At 57.2% G+C, this 15,708-nt stretch overlaps 1 protein-coding gene across 3 annotated transcripts in view; it reads right to left on the minus strand.

The window, feature by feature from the left end:
- Positions 1-899: 899 nt before the first annotated feature.
- UBE2I (ubiquitin conjugating enzyme E2 I) overlaps positions 900-15,708 on the minus strand; it is a 15,533-nt gene continuing 724 nt past the window's right edge. The window contains exons 1-7 of one of the 3 annotated variants that reach the window (XM_027117918.1): positions 15,402-15,639; positions 10,225-10,300; positions 9,970-10,053; positions 8,956-9,028; positions 4,218-4,327; positions 4,014-4,093; positions 900-1,529 (exon numbers count right to left, since the gene is read on the minus strand). In XM_027117918.1, coding sequence (XP_026973719.1) covers positions 1,466-1,529; positions 4,014-4,093; positions 4,218-4,327; positions 8,956-9,028; positions 9,970-10,053; positions 10,225-10,290 — 477 coding nt within the window. In that variant the 5' untranslated portion in view covers positions 10,291-10,300; positions 15,402-15,639 and the 3' untranslated portion in view covers positions 900-1,465. Of the gene's footprint in view, positions 1,530-4,013; positions 4,094-4,217; positions 4,328-8,955; positions 9,029-9,969; positions 10,054-10,224; positions 10,301-14,426; positions 15,027-15,401; positions 15,640-15,708 lie in introns of those variants that run through there. The other 2 variants (XM_027117919.1, XM_027117917.1) reach the window with 2 other exon arrangements.

The following is a 15,708-nucleotide window of genomic DNA, read 5'->3' on the forward strand; positions in this document are numbered from 1 at the left end:
CTCCTCGAGCTCCTATGGGGATCATCCTGCCCCTGGGTCTGCGGGCCGGAGCCACAGGTGCAGGGGTCCCCCAGCAAGGGTCTTCAGGGTGGGAGGGCAGGCCGGCTCCAGGCTTCGTTGGGACCCGGAGGCCAAGTACCCGCCTTGGCAGTGCCGGGGTGCAGGACGCGGGCCCGGCCCCCTCTGCCACTTCCCGGCTCCATCTTCGGCACCTCCTGCTGAGCCGGGACCCAGGCCCACTCTGACAGCGTCGAGGATGTCAAGGAAGTTCTGCAGCTTCAGCGGCCTCATCCGCGGTGCTTTGAGGAGAGCAGCCTCCAGGCAGAGCAGGATCAGATGCTTCAGGAAAAGGGAAGAGCCTGAGGGGCAGGCGGTGGCCGGTTGCTGCTCTTTCAGGGTGTCCTGGTGCCAGGACCACCTGCGTCTGGCGGGGACACGGGGACGCTGATGCGCGAGCACAGGAGTGGGGGTTGGTGGGAGTTGCGGGGAGGGATGGCGCAGGTGCTACACGTAGAGGCTGGGGCAGCTGCTGAGGCCAGGGCGCTGCTGGGCAAGAGGCCACACGCCTCACCCGCAGGTTGGGCTCCATTGTCAGGGCCCCGCCACCCTCAGCCACCTGCGATGGCACTGAGGGGTGAGCTGCTTGAACGGCAGTCCTCCCCGGGCCCGCCTGGCCTGGGTTAGGCATCTTGTCCTCCTGATGGCCCAGGCGGTGCGAGCTTTACAAATGTCTTGATGCCAGTTCCAACCTGACCAGACCAGAACTCTCTAGCACTCTGCAACCCAGAGCACTGGCATCGGGGGGACAGAATACACTATTTACAGAGGATGGGGCCGAGTGGGGGGTGCTGGGCACACGGAGGTCACCTCCTCACTTTTAATGATGATAATGCAACAAAAACCTTTATATAAACAGTTTATTTACTCTAAACAGCAACACAGACAAACGCCATATAAACACAAAGGAAGTGATGCGGAAACGCAACGCTGGCTGACTGTGGATCTGAGGCTCGTAAGCAACACAAGCCGGGCTCTGGGAGAGGAGGCGGTGGGGCGGGGCAGGTCTGATTTTCTGTTTCGTGCAGCCAGCTGAAGGCTAAGTGCAGCTCTAGACGGCGTGAAGCATGCCTGCATCCGCGAGCAAAGGAACTAGCTCCTTGGGACTCATTGAAGTATAAAAGTTTATAATTTTACAGCAGTTGAAATACTGACATCAATATTAAAATAAAAGCAAGTTTTACATAACAATCAAAAATACAAAAGACTGAAGGAAGAGACCCTGTATGAAAAACTGGGCGATTCAGCGAGCCGAGACTGTACCAGTGGCGGAAATGGAAAATGGCGCCCGCCCAACCCTCCCCAGGTGACCAGTAATTGTAGAGAGCAACGTTAGATTTGCAAAAATGTTGTAAACAAGTTCTTGCCACACCAATCCCTTCCTTTTTATGATGCCACAGGTCGCTGCTTATGAGGGAGCAAACTTCTTGGCTTGTGCTCGAACCCTTTTCTCGTATTCCACTCTGTTTTGGCTGAGGAGGTCAAAAGAGAGACATGTTAGAATGTGCGGCCGCTGCCCGAGGGCGCCCAGGAAGCCTGGAGCGCATGAGCGAGGAGGTCTCGGGGGCACCGGTCCTGGGCCAAACTGGGAGAAGGGTGAGCCCTGTGGGTTTGCCGGTCTAGCCAGCGACCAGCAGCTTCTTTCCCCACCTCTGAGGCAGCATCCATCATACCCGTCACTGGAGGAAACAGATCTCCCAGTACCATCTGCTTCAAAACCAGACACAAACCTCTGGGGGGTTTGCCCTCAGCTCTCAGTACCATGGGAGAAAGTGCGAGCAGCTTACGGCAGCCAGGCAGGACCCAAGCTGGGGCTCTAGGGTGAGAACCACCGCTGATAAAAGGGGCCAATATGCATCGCCCCGAGAGGAGATATTTGCAGACAGGGTTCCTGGACACCCAGTGCTGGGGCTGGTCAGTGACCCTCACGAAGGTGTGCAAAGCCCCCGCTAAGAAAGTCAGGGGTCTTTCCAAGCTGTGCTGTGCAACCAGCGAGGCCCCCCAGAGCGCAGCCTACGGCCTGAGGCCCAGCTGTAACCACAGCCCAGGCATGGGGTGGCAGAAGCTCCTCAGCTGCACCATGGCGCCGACGGCTCCAGTGCCCAGGACCCTGCCTGTGGCCTCCCTGGGGAACGGCTGCAGTGCCAGCAGCAGGAGAGGCAGAGCTGCTGGTGCGGCCCTGTGCTGGCCCAGCGCCAAGGAGGCTGGTGTGGCCCTGAGAGCTGGAGAGTGAGGTCACGGGACCAGCGCCTACAGTGGTCTGAGCACACCCACCCCCCGCCCCTAACCTTCGACCCTGGCTCCCAGTGTTGTGTCAAGCCCAGGCCACCACAGCCCCAGGGCGGAGGCAGTGGCCGGGGAGCTTTGGAAGGAGTGGGCGGAACAGCCAAGTCCAGCTCCGCCACTGACCAAGTGAAGGCCGGGACGGGGCTGCAGGCACCTGCCAGTGTAGGATGTGCCCTGTGACCTTTTGGGAGCAAGGTGGGAATACAGGCAGATCCCACCAGCCTGGGCCAGCACCGACCACAAAACCAGAAGAGCCTCGGTGCCTGACGGTGCAGAGCAGTGTCCCATGGTACCTCGGCCACACGCCGCTGCCACCAACACAGAGAACCCAGGAAACCCCGGCTCTGCTCTATGAGCAGCAAGGAGACATCTCGGGCTTGAGGGCCACACGCCTCTGTCGCAAGGACTCAGCTCAAACGAGTACCCCAGTGGCCTTATTTACAAAGGGTGCAGGGCCAACGGGGCGCGGCAGTGAAAGCACACAGCGCCCAGCTTGAGGTCAGGGCAGGAGTCGCTGACGCTCCACTCGAGCCACTGAGCAATGCCCCCTGGCGGGAAGCCCCAGGGAAAAGGCCAGATTGAAGTCCGGAGGGGGTGGGCCAGGGGGCTCTGGGACCTTGGCCCTGCCGGGGGGTTCTTCTGCCCTTAGACAACACTGGGCTGGGCCCAGAGACCTGAGCCATCTTGGGAAGAGAAATACCTCTCCTGCAACGTGGTGCTTCTCTCAGGTGGACTCGCAACAGCTGGGGTGCCGGCTGCTCAGAGCAGCCCCAGGACAGTCTCAGCCTCTGCTTTACCCTCCACCTCCCACTCCAGATGCCCTCCAGGAAGAAACAGGCTCCTGCCTGGCCTCTCCCGAGGGCCAGCCCCTTGGGTCCCAGGCCACTGGGGCACCTAGGCACTGTTCTCAGAAAATGCTACTCTCCGTTCCCCAATTCCCCTCAGGTGTGGGCCTGGGTTTCTGAACATGGGCAGATGGAGCAATGGGCGTCAGAGCCCCAGACTAGCTTAAGGCCCCGTCCAGACCAGCCTGGGGAGGACCACAGGCTCACACGCCACGTTTAACCACTGCTCACCCCAATTACGTCATACCAGGCCTCCTCCCTCATCACAGAGAGTGGACGCAGGACCCACGTGCCATGCGGGGAAGGGCCAGGCATGGAGTGGACGCCTGGCACTGGGGGGTGGGGGGGTAGGGATCACAGCAGCTGGGTGGCCAAGAGCAACCTGATCATCACGCCCCCACTGACCACCCCCATTGGAGGCACCACACCCAGGCGGGACCAGGAAGAGGGGCTGGAGATGGGGAGAGCAGCAGGAGGGCCAAGGTGGAAGGTCTGGGGTCCCTGGTTGAGCTGGGTTGTTGGACATCCCTCCCTCAGGGCCCCACTCAGGGGGATGTTCCCTCTGAGCTGGACCAGAGTCCCAGGGCCGGCCCGGCCACAGCTCAGACACAAAGTGGCCAACACCTGAGCTCGGCTTCCTGACACCCACCCCGCCGCAGGTCACCTGTTTCTGCACACGCAGCTCCCTTGGCTGCAGGACAGCCCGGCTGCCGTGTCTCACCCCCCCTACCGCTGCCTCCCAGCCAGGCTGTCAGGGGCAGCCTAGACCAGACTTCAGGGAGGCCAAGAAGAAGTTGCAGCAAACGGGGCTGGATTGCTACTAACCAGTAGATCGTGTAGGCCTCTGCTTGAGCTGGGTCTTGGATATTTGGTTCATTTAGAAGTTCCTGTATTCCTAATAAGATCTGTGTAAGAGACAAAACAAACAGAGCAAGATGAGAGGCCAGCGGGCTGAAAGGCAAACTTTCCCGGGATGGAGGACCACTGGCCCTCGGGCCCTGAAGGGTGGAGGGAGCTCGCACTCCATACCTGCTTAATCGTGATGGCCGGCCTCCAGTCCTTGTCCTCCTCCAGGATGGACAGGCACACTGTGCCTGAGGGGTACACGTTTGGATGAAATAACGGCGGTTCAAACTTGCCTGGAGCAAAGGGAATGAAAGAAACATGTTTCTGGTGGCAGGTATCTTCCTACCAAGTAATGTCCTGCCCCGACGGGGCCTCTCCCCCTACACTGGGGCACCCGGCTGGTCACCAGGCACCTGGCCAAGAACTACTTAGAAAAACGAAACTGGCCCTGAGGTGGGAGGAGTAAGCAGCCACCTTCCTGACAGACTCAGAGGGGAAGCCACGTGCTCCCAGGACGCCACCCGGGGTACTGGCATTCAGAGCACAGAGCCCCAGATGGCTGCCCCCATGTCCTCCCAGCCGGGCTGCGGCCCGACTCAGGAAAATGGGAAGGGGCCACTGCAGCAGGTGAGGAGGGTCCTGCGGGAAGGCCAAGGGCAGAAACTCAGAGGCCCTTCCAAACAAGTGGCCATTTTCAAAGCAGATCATCCTGCTTCAAAACAGAGACTTTTATGACCCCACATTCTTCCTTCAAAAATAAAATAACACAAAGCAAAAAAAGTTAATTTTCTTTTTAAAAAATAAAAATAAGAAAGAATACATGTAGGAAATTTGAAAACATAAAAGAGCAGAGAGCAGCAGGGACTTCCCTGATGGTCCAGTGGTTAGGACTCTGCGCTTCCACTGCAGGAGACGTAGGTTCAATCCCTGGTTGGAGAACTAAGATCCTGCATGCCTTGTGACATGGACAAAAATAATAAAGGAAAAAAAAAAGGTAGGAAAAAATTGCCATTATGAGCCCCACCCAGGGTCCGTTAACTCACCTAACGTGTGTTTTTCTCTCATCTGGGCGCTTTCCCCCTTTCTCTTGATTTTTAAAACATTATTTAATTATACCCAGAAAAGTTCAGCTAGTACACTTGATGAATTACCAAAAATGAACACACCCACTCATACCAACAGCTTCCAGAAAACTCCCTCCCTCACCTGCCTCATTATCCCAACTTGTACACCCGCCCCGCCCCCAGACCAGGACTCGCGGCTCTACACCCAGGGGTCAGTTTGCACCTTGCTGCCACACAGGCCTCGCTGGGAGAAGCTGCCCATGGACTTGCCCACCCCACCGTAGGTGCACATCTGAGCTACTACGACTGAAGCTGCAAACATTCCTGAACGTGAATTCTAGTGCACACAATGTGAAAATGCGGGGTTTTAAGGTGTCCATGTTGAACTTGAGTAGATACTGCTCATTTCCACAGCAGCTGTATCAACTTACATGCCGCCAGCAGGGTCTGCATGTTCCCACGCTTTGTGACTTTGCCAGCCCCTGGTGGTGTCAGCCATGGAATTCAGCCACCCTGATGACAGTGGCTGCCTCTCATGGTTCTGATTTGCATTTTCCTTTCACTCCCTGCGACGCACTTGCTGCTTCTTTGGAGAAGCTCTTCTTTAAACCTCTCACACGCTTTTCTTGTTGACTTGCAGATGCTCTTTATATACGCAGGACACAGGCCCTTTGTTATTTGTCTCCCAGCACCCCTCAGCCCCTCACCCCCATCTCAGGTGACTGGCTGCCTTCCCTCTGCACCAGGTCACCCTCCTGACTCCTAACACTGCCATCACATGGACTGCTGACCTCCACAAACGGAACCTGGTCCAGCTCCTTGGCATCTGGGAGACTCACTCATGTCATGAACACTCACAGACTCTTCCTTCTCTCTGCTGCAGACTGTCCCACTGTTCATCTGTCCATTCTACTGTGAACAGACACCTGCACTGCCCCCAGCTTTTTCCAGACACATGCTGCCCAGGCCTTTCGGTGTGCACACTTGCACTGGGTCTCTCCTCAGTGAACAGCCGGTCCCAGGGCAGGTGTTAAGTGTAGCCTCAGTAGACAAACCGAGAGCTTTCCGAGGGAAGTGCTCTCTAGAGCTGGGCCCCTCGCTCCCCACTGCCTGCCTGTTCCTGCTGGGTTGTCACTTGCAGTGTCTGGTGATGAGGTCAGGCACCTTCCCCTGTGCCCACTGGCTGGGTGGAGAGCCTCTTTTGGGAAGGGCCTGAGCTAATGGCAGTTTGCCCTTTCTCACTGAAGGGCAAACGCTCTTGATGTATTTGGAACGAGAACTGACAAACACATCCCATCTCTCTCCTCACTCTCACTGGTGTCTCCTGATGAGGAGATGGTCTTGATTTAAATGCAGTCCAGCTCATCCTTTCTCTCCTTATGGTTAAAGTGCTCTCAGCCTGCCCACGTGATGGAGAGGTCCTCCCGTCTCCTCCACAGCTGTACTTCCCACCGGGCACCAAGATCCGCAGGAGAGCGAGCTCTCCTTCCACTGGGCCCCCCATGCCTCCCAGAGTTGCCTCTGTCATCAGCCAAGCTTGTATACGGCTGGCCTCTCTGGACTCTGCTTTGCAGGCCTGTGTCTCAGTGTCCCTGCAGCAGATCTCAGCCCGCTTTCCATCTTGCCGTCCTACAGGTCTGGGTGCTCTCCTCACCCAAGCGGCCTCAGCCTAGGCCTCACAATCTCCCCCCACAGATCTCCAAGGGCATGACTGTTCTCAGCACCCTGCATTTCCTGCATTTTAGAGTCTGCGTGACAGTTTCCAAAAAAGTCTGCTTGTGTTGTGACTGGGATCACACTGAACCCGCAGAAGAGCTGGGAGAGAACAGGCACATGCACTCAGTCTTCCGAGCTGTGCACACGGCCTGCCCTGCCAGGGATCAAGGCTGCCCCTGATCCTTGCAGAAACATCTGATCATTTTCAGCGGAGAGATCTTTTTTTTTTTGGCCACGTCTTGGGGCTTGTGGGATCTTAGTTCCCCGACTAGGGATTGAACCCACGCCCTTGGCAGTGAAAGCTGGACCAGAGAATTCCCTTTTAAATTTATATTTATTATTTTTTTGGCTACACTGGGTCTTAGTTGCAGTACGTGGGATCTTTGTTGGGCATGCAAGATACTCCGTTGCAGCGTGCAGGCTTCTCTCCAGTTGTGGTGTGCAGGTTTTCTCTCTCTAGCTGTGGCACGCGGGCTCCAGAGGGCGTAGGTTCTGTAGTTTGCGGCACGCAGGCTCAGTAGTTGTGGTGCGCGGGCTTAGCTGCCCCACGGCATGTGGGATCTTAGTTCCCTGACCAGAGATCAAACCCATGTCCGCTGCATTGGAATGCAGATTCTTTACCACTGGACCACCAGGGAAGTCCCCCCCTTTATTTATTTTTTTTCTTTTCTATACGTGGGCCTCTCACTGCTGTGGCCTCTCCCGTTGCAGAGCACAGGCTCTGGACACGCAGGCTCAGCGGCCATGGCTCACGGGCCCAGCCGCTCCGTGGCATGTGGGATCTTCCCGGACCGGGGCACGAACCCGTGTCCCCTGCAACCGCAGGTAGACTCTCAACCACTGCGCCACCAGGGAAGCCCCCCCGCTTTTAAATTAAATAAAAAATTTTGTGAATTAGTCTTTTATTCAGCAATCTTAGACTCAGGGAAAGATTGTCTGCAGTCTTGTCTTCCAGTTCTTCTGCTGGGATTTCTTTTTCTTGTCGGGCTCTATCTTCTTGGAATTCCAATACAATGTAGAATAGAAATGATGAACGTAGCTACAATGTCTCATTTCTTGATTAAAGATATTCTTTTTAAATTTTTGGGGGGCAGCATTGGGTCTTTGTTGCTGGCATGGGTTTTCTCTAGTTGCGGCGAGAGGGGGCTACTCTTTCATTGCAGTGTGCGGGCTTCTCATTGCGGTGGCTTCTCTTGTTGCGGAGCATGGGCTCCAGGCACGTGGGCTCCAGAGTGTAGGCTCAGTAGTTGTGGCACATGGGCTTACATGCTCCACAGCATGTGGAATCTTCCCAGACCAGGGATCAAACCCATGTCCCCTGCATTGGCAGGTGGTTCTTCACCACTGCGCCACCAGGGAAGTCCCTGATTAAAGACATTCTTTAAGGTTAATACCTGCACGTGGCAAAAAAATTCAAACAGCAAAGAACCACCCCAAATGAAATAAGTCTCCATCCCAGTGGTTAACTGTTAGTTTTAGAAATTCTTCTGGTTGTGTCTTTATAACAGACATCTTGAATTACTGACCACCAGAGTGAACGCTGACAGTCTTGGTGCTGGGGGCACTCTTCACATGCTGGGGCATGCGTTAAAACACCCAATTAACCAGACACAGATAGCATTTGCTCATTTCCAGCTACAAAAGGGGAGGGACCTGGGGTCCCTTCTGAGTTTTGCTGAAATGTGTTCTGATGGTCTGGCCACTGCACTATCTCAGATGCAGCCCTGGCTCTTTCTTCCTGCCGCTTTCTCTGGAGACTTCAGCACGCTATCCACCCAGGGTGCACACGCTGCACCACATAAGTATCAAATTCTAACAGGCAACAAAACCCTCTGTGGGGTGAGGCTCTGGACCGCTGTCCTTCTGCATGTCTACCCCATCCAGGGCTGGAACTTGATGGCACTAAGGGCCCACCTCTCAGTGATGAGAGCTGGGATTCTGGGTCTGAGACTGGGCCTATTATGTGCACCTCTGGCCACTGGGGGGTACAAACAGACTCAAATCCACAGCCAGCCCCAGGGATCAGAGTCCCTGGAGCCACCCCAGGAGCAGAGCAGGACATAATTGAAGCTCCACAGGCCCAAGCTCTCTGAAGGAACAGGCAGAAGCCGACCGACTTCTGAGGACTGCGTTCTACTTACATTTCGGAGGTGAGGATGGATAATCGTCTTTGAACAGCATCCGTAGTTTAAACAAGCCTCCTTCCCACGGAGTCTGTTGGGAAATAAAACTGTGATCAGGTGTGCTGCGGGCCTCTGCGGCGGGCTGGGCCCAGGAAGGGCAAGGAGCTTGCTCCAGCTGCACCCCAGGATGGTGAGGGCCCCCCAGAGGCAGCTCCTAATGGCTCACAGCCCACTAGCAGGACTGTTGGGGCCTCCATGACCCCCGAGTTGGAAAGGGCCTTCCCTGGAGAGACAGGAGGCCCTGGGGGGCTCCCGCCGACACTGAGTGGGTACAGTGAAGACTTGGCGGCTCTGTGAGGCTCCTCCCTCAGGTCCCATGGGTCCCTGGGCAACCTCCCAGTTCCACGGCCCAACACCCCTCCCCACCCGCCCCCCCCAGGCCTACTGCTGTATGCTTACAACCAACCATGGGTAGGAGAAAATGGAGACGATGAAGCCCTGTCATCACCCAGACACCTCAGGAGTCTCCTCCTTCCTTCCAGTTCACCCAAGAAGAGACCCTCCCTCCCAAATGCTTCCAACGTGCCAGTCCTAACGGACCCAGGCACACTCAGGTGAGCGGAGGAGGCAGCACCGTGGCCCATGAGTGCAGGACATGTGGGGCCCCACATGGCTGTCTTAGGTGGCTGATGCCGGGCCTCTGTGTCTAAGGATCTGCAGGTGTCCCAGGCTCAAGACCCACACCCCCCGTGCCCCAGAGCACCACCATGTCTGGGCTGCTTCAACCTCAGCCCCCCTCCACCCCCTCCAGGGCTCCTCCTGCTCCTGGGACGTGGCAGGGGGGCTGCATGACGCCACCCCTCCCCATCTGCTAGAGCCCAGCTTCTTTCTGAATTAAGACTGCCCGGAGGGCCACATGTCACCCTAACCTTGTCCCCCTGGCCAGGGGATGGGACCACGGCCCGCGTGACCATCACAATCATCACACACACTTGAACCTGAGTCCTTCTGAAGGGGGGCAGCCCCTCTTACCCCCTTCTTCCCGGGAATGGCGCACTCCCAGTTCATGAGGTTCATCGTGCCGTCGGGATTTTTTGTTGGGACGGCCACAAAACCCTGAGAGAAAACAACACAGGGCACATCAGCGCCGTGGCAGCCAGTTCCCTGCTCCCGGGATAAACCCGCCAGCATCAGCCCAGAGGCCAAATGGCTGACCCGCAGGGACCTGACGTTCTTGTCAAGGGGAAACCATCACCCTGCCACACGCAGAAGTAAAGCTTTCCTTACAAACGGGTGGTCTTTTCTCCAAGCTTTCCTCTCCTGGGCGAGTCTGCTGAGAGCGATCCCCGACATGTTTGCGTCCCTAGAAGAGATGGGCAGAGTGTGCGATGAGCACCGGCAGCTGTGGGCCCTCTGCCCCCTCACCCCGTGCCCAGCCCAGCCCAACAGACTCGCTTCCAAGAAGCAGGGAAACCAAGGTTCCCGCCCGGCCCCACACGCCGCTCTGGACAAGCTGTCACGGCTCCCCCCACCCCAGCCTCCCAGCCTCCTGGTGCAGGCAGCTCACCAGGGAACAGGGAGCGGGTCTCCCATCCCCAGGCCCCCATGGCATACGCTGTGACCTGCATTTCATGGTGACACAGAGCTCCAGAGAAGCAAAGCCCCAGGCCCAGGTCACATAGCTGCCAGGTGCTGCATGGGGAGGGGCACCGTGCACTCGCAGCAGCCACCTGCCCACTAGCCCTGCCCTCTTTCTCCTGTGCACCTGCTGGAGTGACAGGGACCCCAATTCCACCAGACTCCATAGCAGAGGCAGGGACAAGATGGGGATGTCCAGAGCGCAGGCCCGAGACCTGGGAGGGGCAGTCTCTGAGCACTCCCCTTTCCCGGTGCAGGGACGTGGGAGTGCTGGCAGGCCTCCGGCCCAGAATCGGGGGCTCAGAATCTAGACTCATGCCCGGCCAGGAGGAGAGCCCTGGTCCTGGAAGGCAACCAAGAGGAAGGCAGCCCTGGGCAGAGAGCAGTTTAACCATGCAAGGGGTGGGGGCTGCACAAGTCCAGAGGCAGCACCCCCCCTCCCACCAGCATCCAACAGACCCACCTGTCACCAGGCCTGGGGGCTCGGGCCTTCCCTGGCCCCTGCCACTTTCTCATCCTACAGCCCCACCCTAGGACCCGCTGCCACTCCACCTGTTGTGAGTGGGCCAAGACCTGTCTCCCAGTGACTTTGGGAAAGTCAACAAAAGGGGGAGCAGGCCCTGCAGCCAAGCTACGCAAACTCCTGGTCTCTCCTGAATATCGGCTCCCCTGCACCTCTGGACCACAGACCCTCAGGGCTTGGCGGCATCAGCCACTCAGATTCATTGCCCGGAGCTGTCAGCCCATCTCCCAGGTGCTGCTAATGCAGCACGCAGACCAGACCAGACCAGGCATGTGGCACTCTATCGTAACCCCTGCTGCCCTCGGCCTCCTTCTGCCCACAAGAACGCAACCCTTAGGGACTTCCCTGATGATCCAGTGGTTAAGAATCTGCCTTCCAATGCACAGGACGCGGGTTCGATCCCTGATGGGGGAACTAAGGTCCCACATGCCGCGGGGCAACTAAGCCCACACGCCGCAACTAAGACCCGAAAACTTGCTGAAGAATTTGATCCCAAGTGTGTTTGCTGGTCTTCAGAGTCCATGGGAACATTAAAGATACCCTGAATCAAGTATTTCCATTAAGCAAGACTTTAACAAGACCGAAGAGAGTGTATCCTACACGTGCATGGCCGGTGGCTTGTCCCCACCCTGCAGGCTTGCACTGGAGGGCCCGGGGACAGGCCCCCTCTGCACCTCTGGCAGGGAAGAGGTCCAGCACCTCGAGTTCCCTAGGACAACACGGGGCACCCTCCGCAACCACAACACAGCTCTCAACCAGGCACAGAAGAACAAACTTCTGCCAAAGACAGAACTGGAAACCAGCCGTGCTTCCCAGCTGTGCCGGCCCTGACCCAGAGTTGGGGACCACCAAGCCCGTTTTAGACCTGAGAAGGGAAGATCAGAAGTAACCTGCCCACTGAGGGAGAAGCCTCAAATCAAACCCAGGGGGTCTTCCCACTTCCGGCAGGAGGGCTGCTCCTCTCTGCAGCCCCTGCCTCATACTCACTCCTGCAGCCCCCTCCCTTGGCTAAGGCTGACCCCCAAGTGCTCCAGCAATCCAAATCAAAACCTTGTTGCAGCATCTGCTGGGACACTCTGCCCCCAGGCCTCAGACAACACAAACACGCCCACGTTCCTGCAGGAGAGGTGGAGTCAGGTCAACAATGCAACAGCAGACCAGCCGATCAGTGGGGCCCTGGGCGGCTACCTCACTGGGTGCTGGTTACAAGGGCACGTCCCCAGGCCCAGTGGCCCCATGGAGCCAGGAACTCTGCGGGGATCTGGCTCTTGGACGACTCCCCAAGAAGTAAGCATAGCTGGGGGGGAGGGCGGGTTTGGGATGGCCACCGCAGCCTCCAGCATCACCCACGAGCCCAGGTCTCAGGAAGTGGGGTGAGTTACTGCAAAACACCAGAGCAACGGGATGTGGTGTGTCATCAAGAAACACATATACTCATGTCATCATGAAAAAAAGCGAGGGTCAAAAATCAAAGCCCGGGTTTCCCTGGTGACACAGTGGTTAAGAATCCGCCTGCCAATGCAGGGGACATGGGTTCGAGCCCTGGTCGAGCACGTGCTGTGGAGCAACTAAGCCCCTGCACCACAACTACTGAGCCTGCACTCTAGAGCCCGTGCTCCACAAGAGAAGCCACCACAATGAAAAGCCCACACACGGCAACGAAGAGTAGCCCCAGCTCGCCACAACTAGAGAAAGCCCGCGTGCAGCAACGAAGACCCAACACAGACAAAAATAAATAAATTTATATATATAAAAAAATCAAAGCCCCCCACTCAGCAGGCATGGTGACAGGAGCTGTTGCCCTGGCAGCACTCTGACCCAAGCACACCTTCTAAAAGGCTATAAACTTGCCCAACCTCAAGATTAAGTCCAAGACAAGTAACACCAGGCCTGCACCCAAAACACAATTTCTCTTTGCCACCCCCAACCCCAGAGCTCTGGTCTGCCCGCTTCCTCCCCATCCGTGGACCCGACCGTCAGTAACACGTCTAGGATCTCCTTCCCTGGATGGCACACCTCTATCTGCTATTTTCATTCATTCATGCAACATAAATTAAGGAATGGTATGAGTGTCGCTGCCCGGACGGCTGACATGGGGAGAAGTGCTAGGTGCCAGGAGACACAAAGCAGGACGACTACGAGACTGGCGGCACCTGGGTCCTAATGGTGGTCAGGTGGCTGCCTGGACACAGCCTGCAGCAATGGGCTCAGTGCAGGAACATAAGAAAGAGCCGGAAGGGTGGGCACTGGTCCTGAGGGCCTGGGATTGCTTGAGGGAGGCGGGGAGATGCAGCGGATCAGGGCACAGGAGAGCGCCAGCCACTTTTGTCTTTAAGACTCTCTTGTCGGAGGCTAGGGCAGTAACCCCAAAGTCTGTAAACTGTAAAACCTTCATTCCTGAGACTTTTTCAAACCCTTCAAATGGCTCTTCTAAATAGGGCTCAACCCCACCTCATCCCCAGGGCTGGTGGGAACGACCCCCCCGCCCCACGGGGCTTGAGGGATGTGGAGGATGTCCACAGCAAGCCCCTCACCAGCCAGGGCAGAGCACGCAGCATAGGCTGGCGGCCACCTCTGAACTAATGAACGCAGAAGTTCAGCAGCAGAAGACAAGCAGCTGGCGTGAGGTTCCCGAGTCTGTGCTCGGCCAGGCATCAAGACTGGTTTCTGGAGCCCCAGGGCAGCACTCTGGACACCGAGGATCCGTGGATTCCGGAATGGGCAAGCCAGTACTCGGGCGGCTCTGGAGGGGCAGGGCTGGGCCAGGACGCAGGAGAGGCCAGCAGGGCAATCCTGAGCACCGCCTGTATGCTGACCGCATGCCAGGACCCTGCCACAGGCCACCTCTTCTGCTGACAACGGACAAAGCTGCCTCTGCAGGCCCTGTCCAAGCACCAGCTGTGGTTGTCTCAGGTGCAAAAGGTTAACGGGGGGGGGGTCCCCACAGGAGTTCCTGCAGCCCCTTCCTTAGGGGTGCCAATGGACCAGAGTGGGAACCAAAAAGACCGCTTCCACCACCAGGGCAAACAGCCACAGGTGCACACCTGCACTGTCCCAAGCAGAGACCTGGCCTCCTGCTCCCCAGGAGAAAGCAGCCAATTTGGTACATTTTAATTACAACATGGAGCCACTACTTCAGAATCGCACTTAGGATCGAATCTGCCTTCCCCAAATGACAGAGAGGCACTTAAGGAGCAGTTAAGTGTTACTAGACACTTTAAAACAGCAAAATCATAAGATATGAAAATAAGATATCTATGAACTGCTAAACACAGCCTGCAGGGGAGGACCCGGGTTCTCCAGGGAGACCCTGGAAATCTGCCGTCACCTTCTTCCAGATCGGGCTGTACTTGAACCCGCTCTTCTAGTTGACAGGAGACTTCAGAGCCACTTACTGGCTGCATATGTGGGCGAGTGGATTCTACCACCCTCAACCTTCTCACCTGTAAAATGGACAATAGCACTGTGACCCCACAGGTTGGCCGGGGATGAAACTGATAAAGGATCAGCAGCCCCGGATGGGCTTTTTTCACCCAAAGTAAACTCCCCAGGGGAAGGCACTGGCTTCACCTGATGCAGGCACCCTGCACTCAGGAGACACTCCAGACCAGGTGCAGTTCCCTGTTCTTTCCTGACATTACTTCCCAGGACCCCAAGCCGTTTCTGAAGCAAGGCCCCAAACCCCCAGCAAGATTCACCAGACAAAGGTGCAACAAGATACAAAATTCACGCCTAAACCACCCGAAAGGCCATAAACAAGTCAGGACAAACTTGGGATCCATCTCTCTTTTCTGTTGGGTAGGTTTTCTATCCAAACGCACGGTTTCCTTAAGAACAAGAAACATTTACGACTACAGGCTTTAAAAGGAGACCAACAAAAGCCAGTTCCGCAAACACAGAACAGTAACTTTGCTAACTGAAGAACTAAGCTTATTTCCAAATCATACAAACCAGACCAGTTAATTCCGTGATTTAGGAGCAGGTGTTGTCGTTGTTACCATGATCCCAGCTAATCATCGCCTCGCCTTCCTCCTACTCGCCTAACTACCAGTTCCAGCCTCCATGCAATTGGTACAAAGCAGTCTTGGGAGGAAATCTCCCCGTTAAGGGGAGTGCTAACACTCAGTGTCCCACCAACTGGGAGCGGAGCTCCGGAGGCGCAAGAGCTCGGACTTGTTTTCATTTCTAGGCATCACACGCCACCCCCCCAAACGCGCCCGCGCTTCTGCAGCGCGCGGCTTTGCACTCTTTGTGCGGTGCGTCCTCTCCCGGGCTAGAACGCGCCACAGGTTCGCGCGCACACCTTGACCCCGGAAACGCTCCGCCTTGGCGGAGGGCTCGGCGCTCCTGTCACCGCGGCCCGAGCGGCGGGCGCCGTCTGCGGCCCCGGACGCGACCCGCGCGCCGCGAACCGCCCGAGCGCGCGCCCGAGCGAACGTCCCCCGCCCCCCCGGGCTGCGACGGGCCGGGGCTCGGGCCCGGGCCGGTGAGCCCAGCGGGTCGGCCCCCGCCACGGCGTCAGCAGCCCGGGGCGGGCCGGTTCCCGGGAGCGGGCCGGGCCGCGGGTGTAGGGCGCCCGCCCGGCCGGGCCCGACAGCGCCGGAGGCCGC

This window comes from Aethalodelphis obliquidens, unplaced genomic scaffold, assembly GCF_003676395.1.
Source record: "Aethalodelphis obliquidens isolate GAN/ISIS:26980383/991018 unplaced genomic scaffold, ASM367639v1 scaffold18, whole genome shotgun sequence".
Lineage (NCBI taxonomy): Eukaryota > Metazoa > Chordata > Mammalia > Artiodactyla > Delphinidae > Aethalodelphis > Aethalodelphis obliquidens.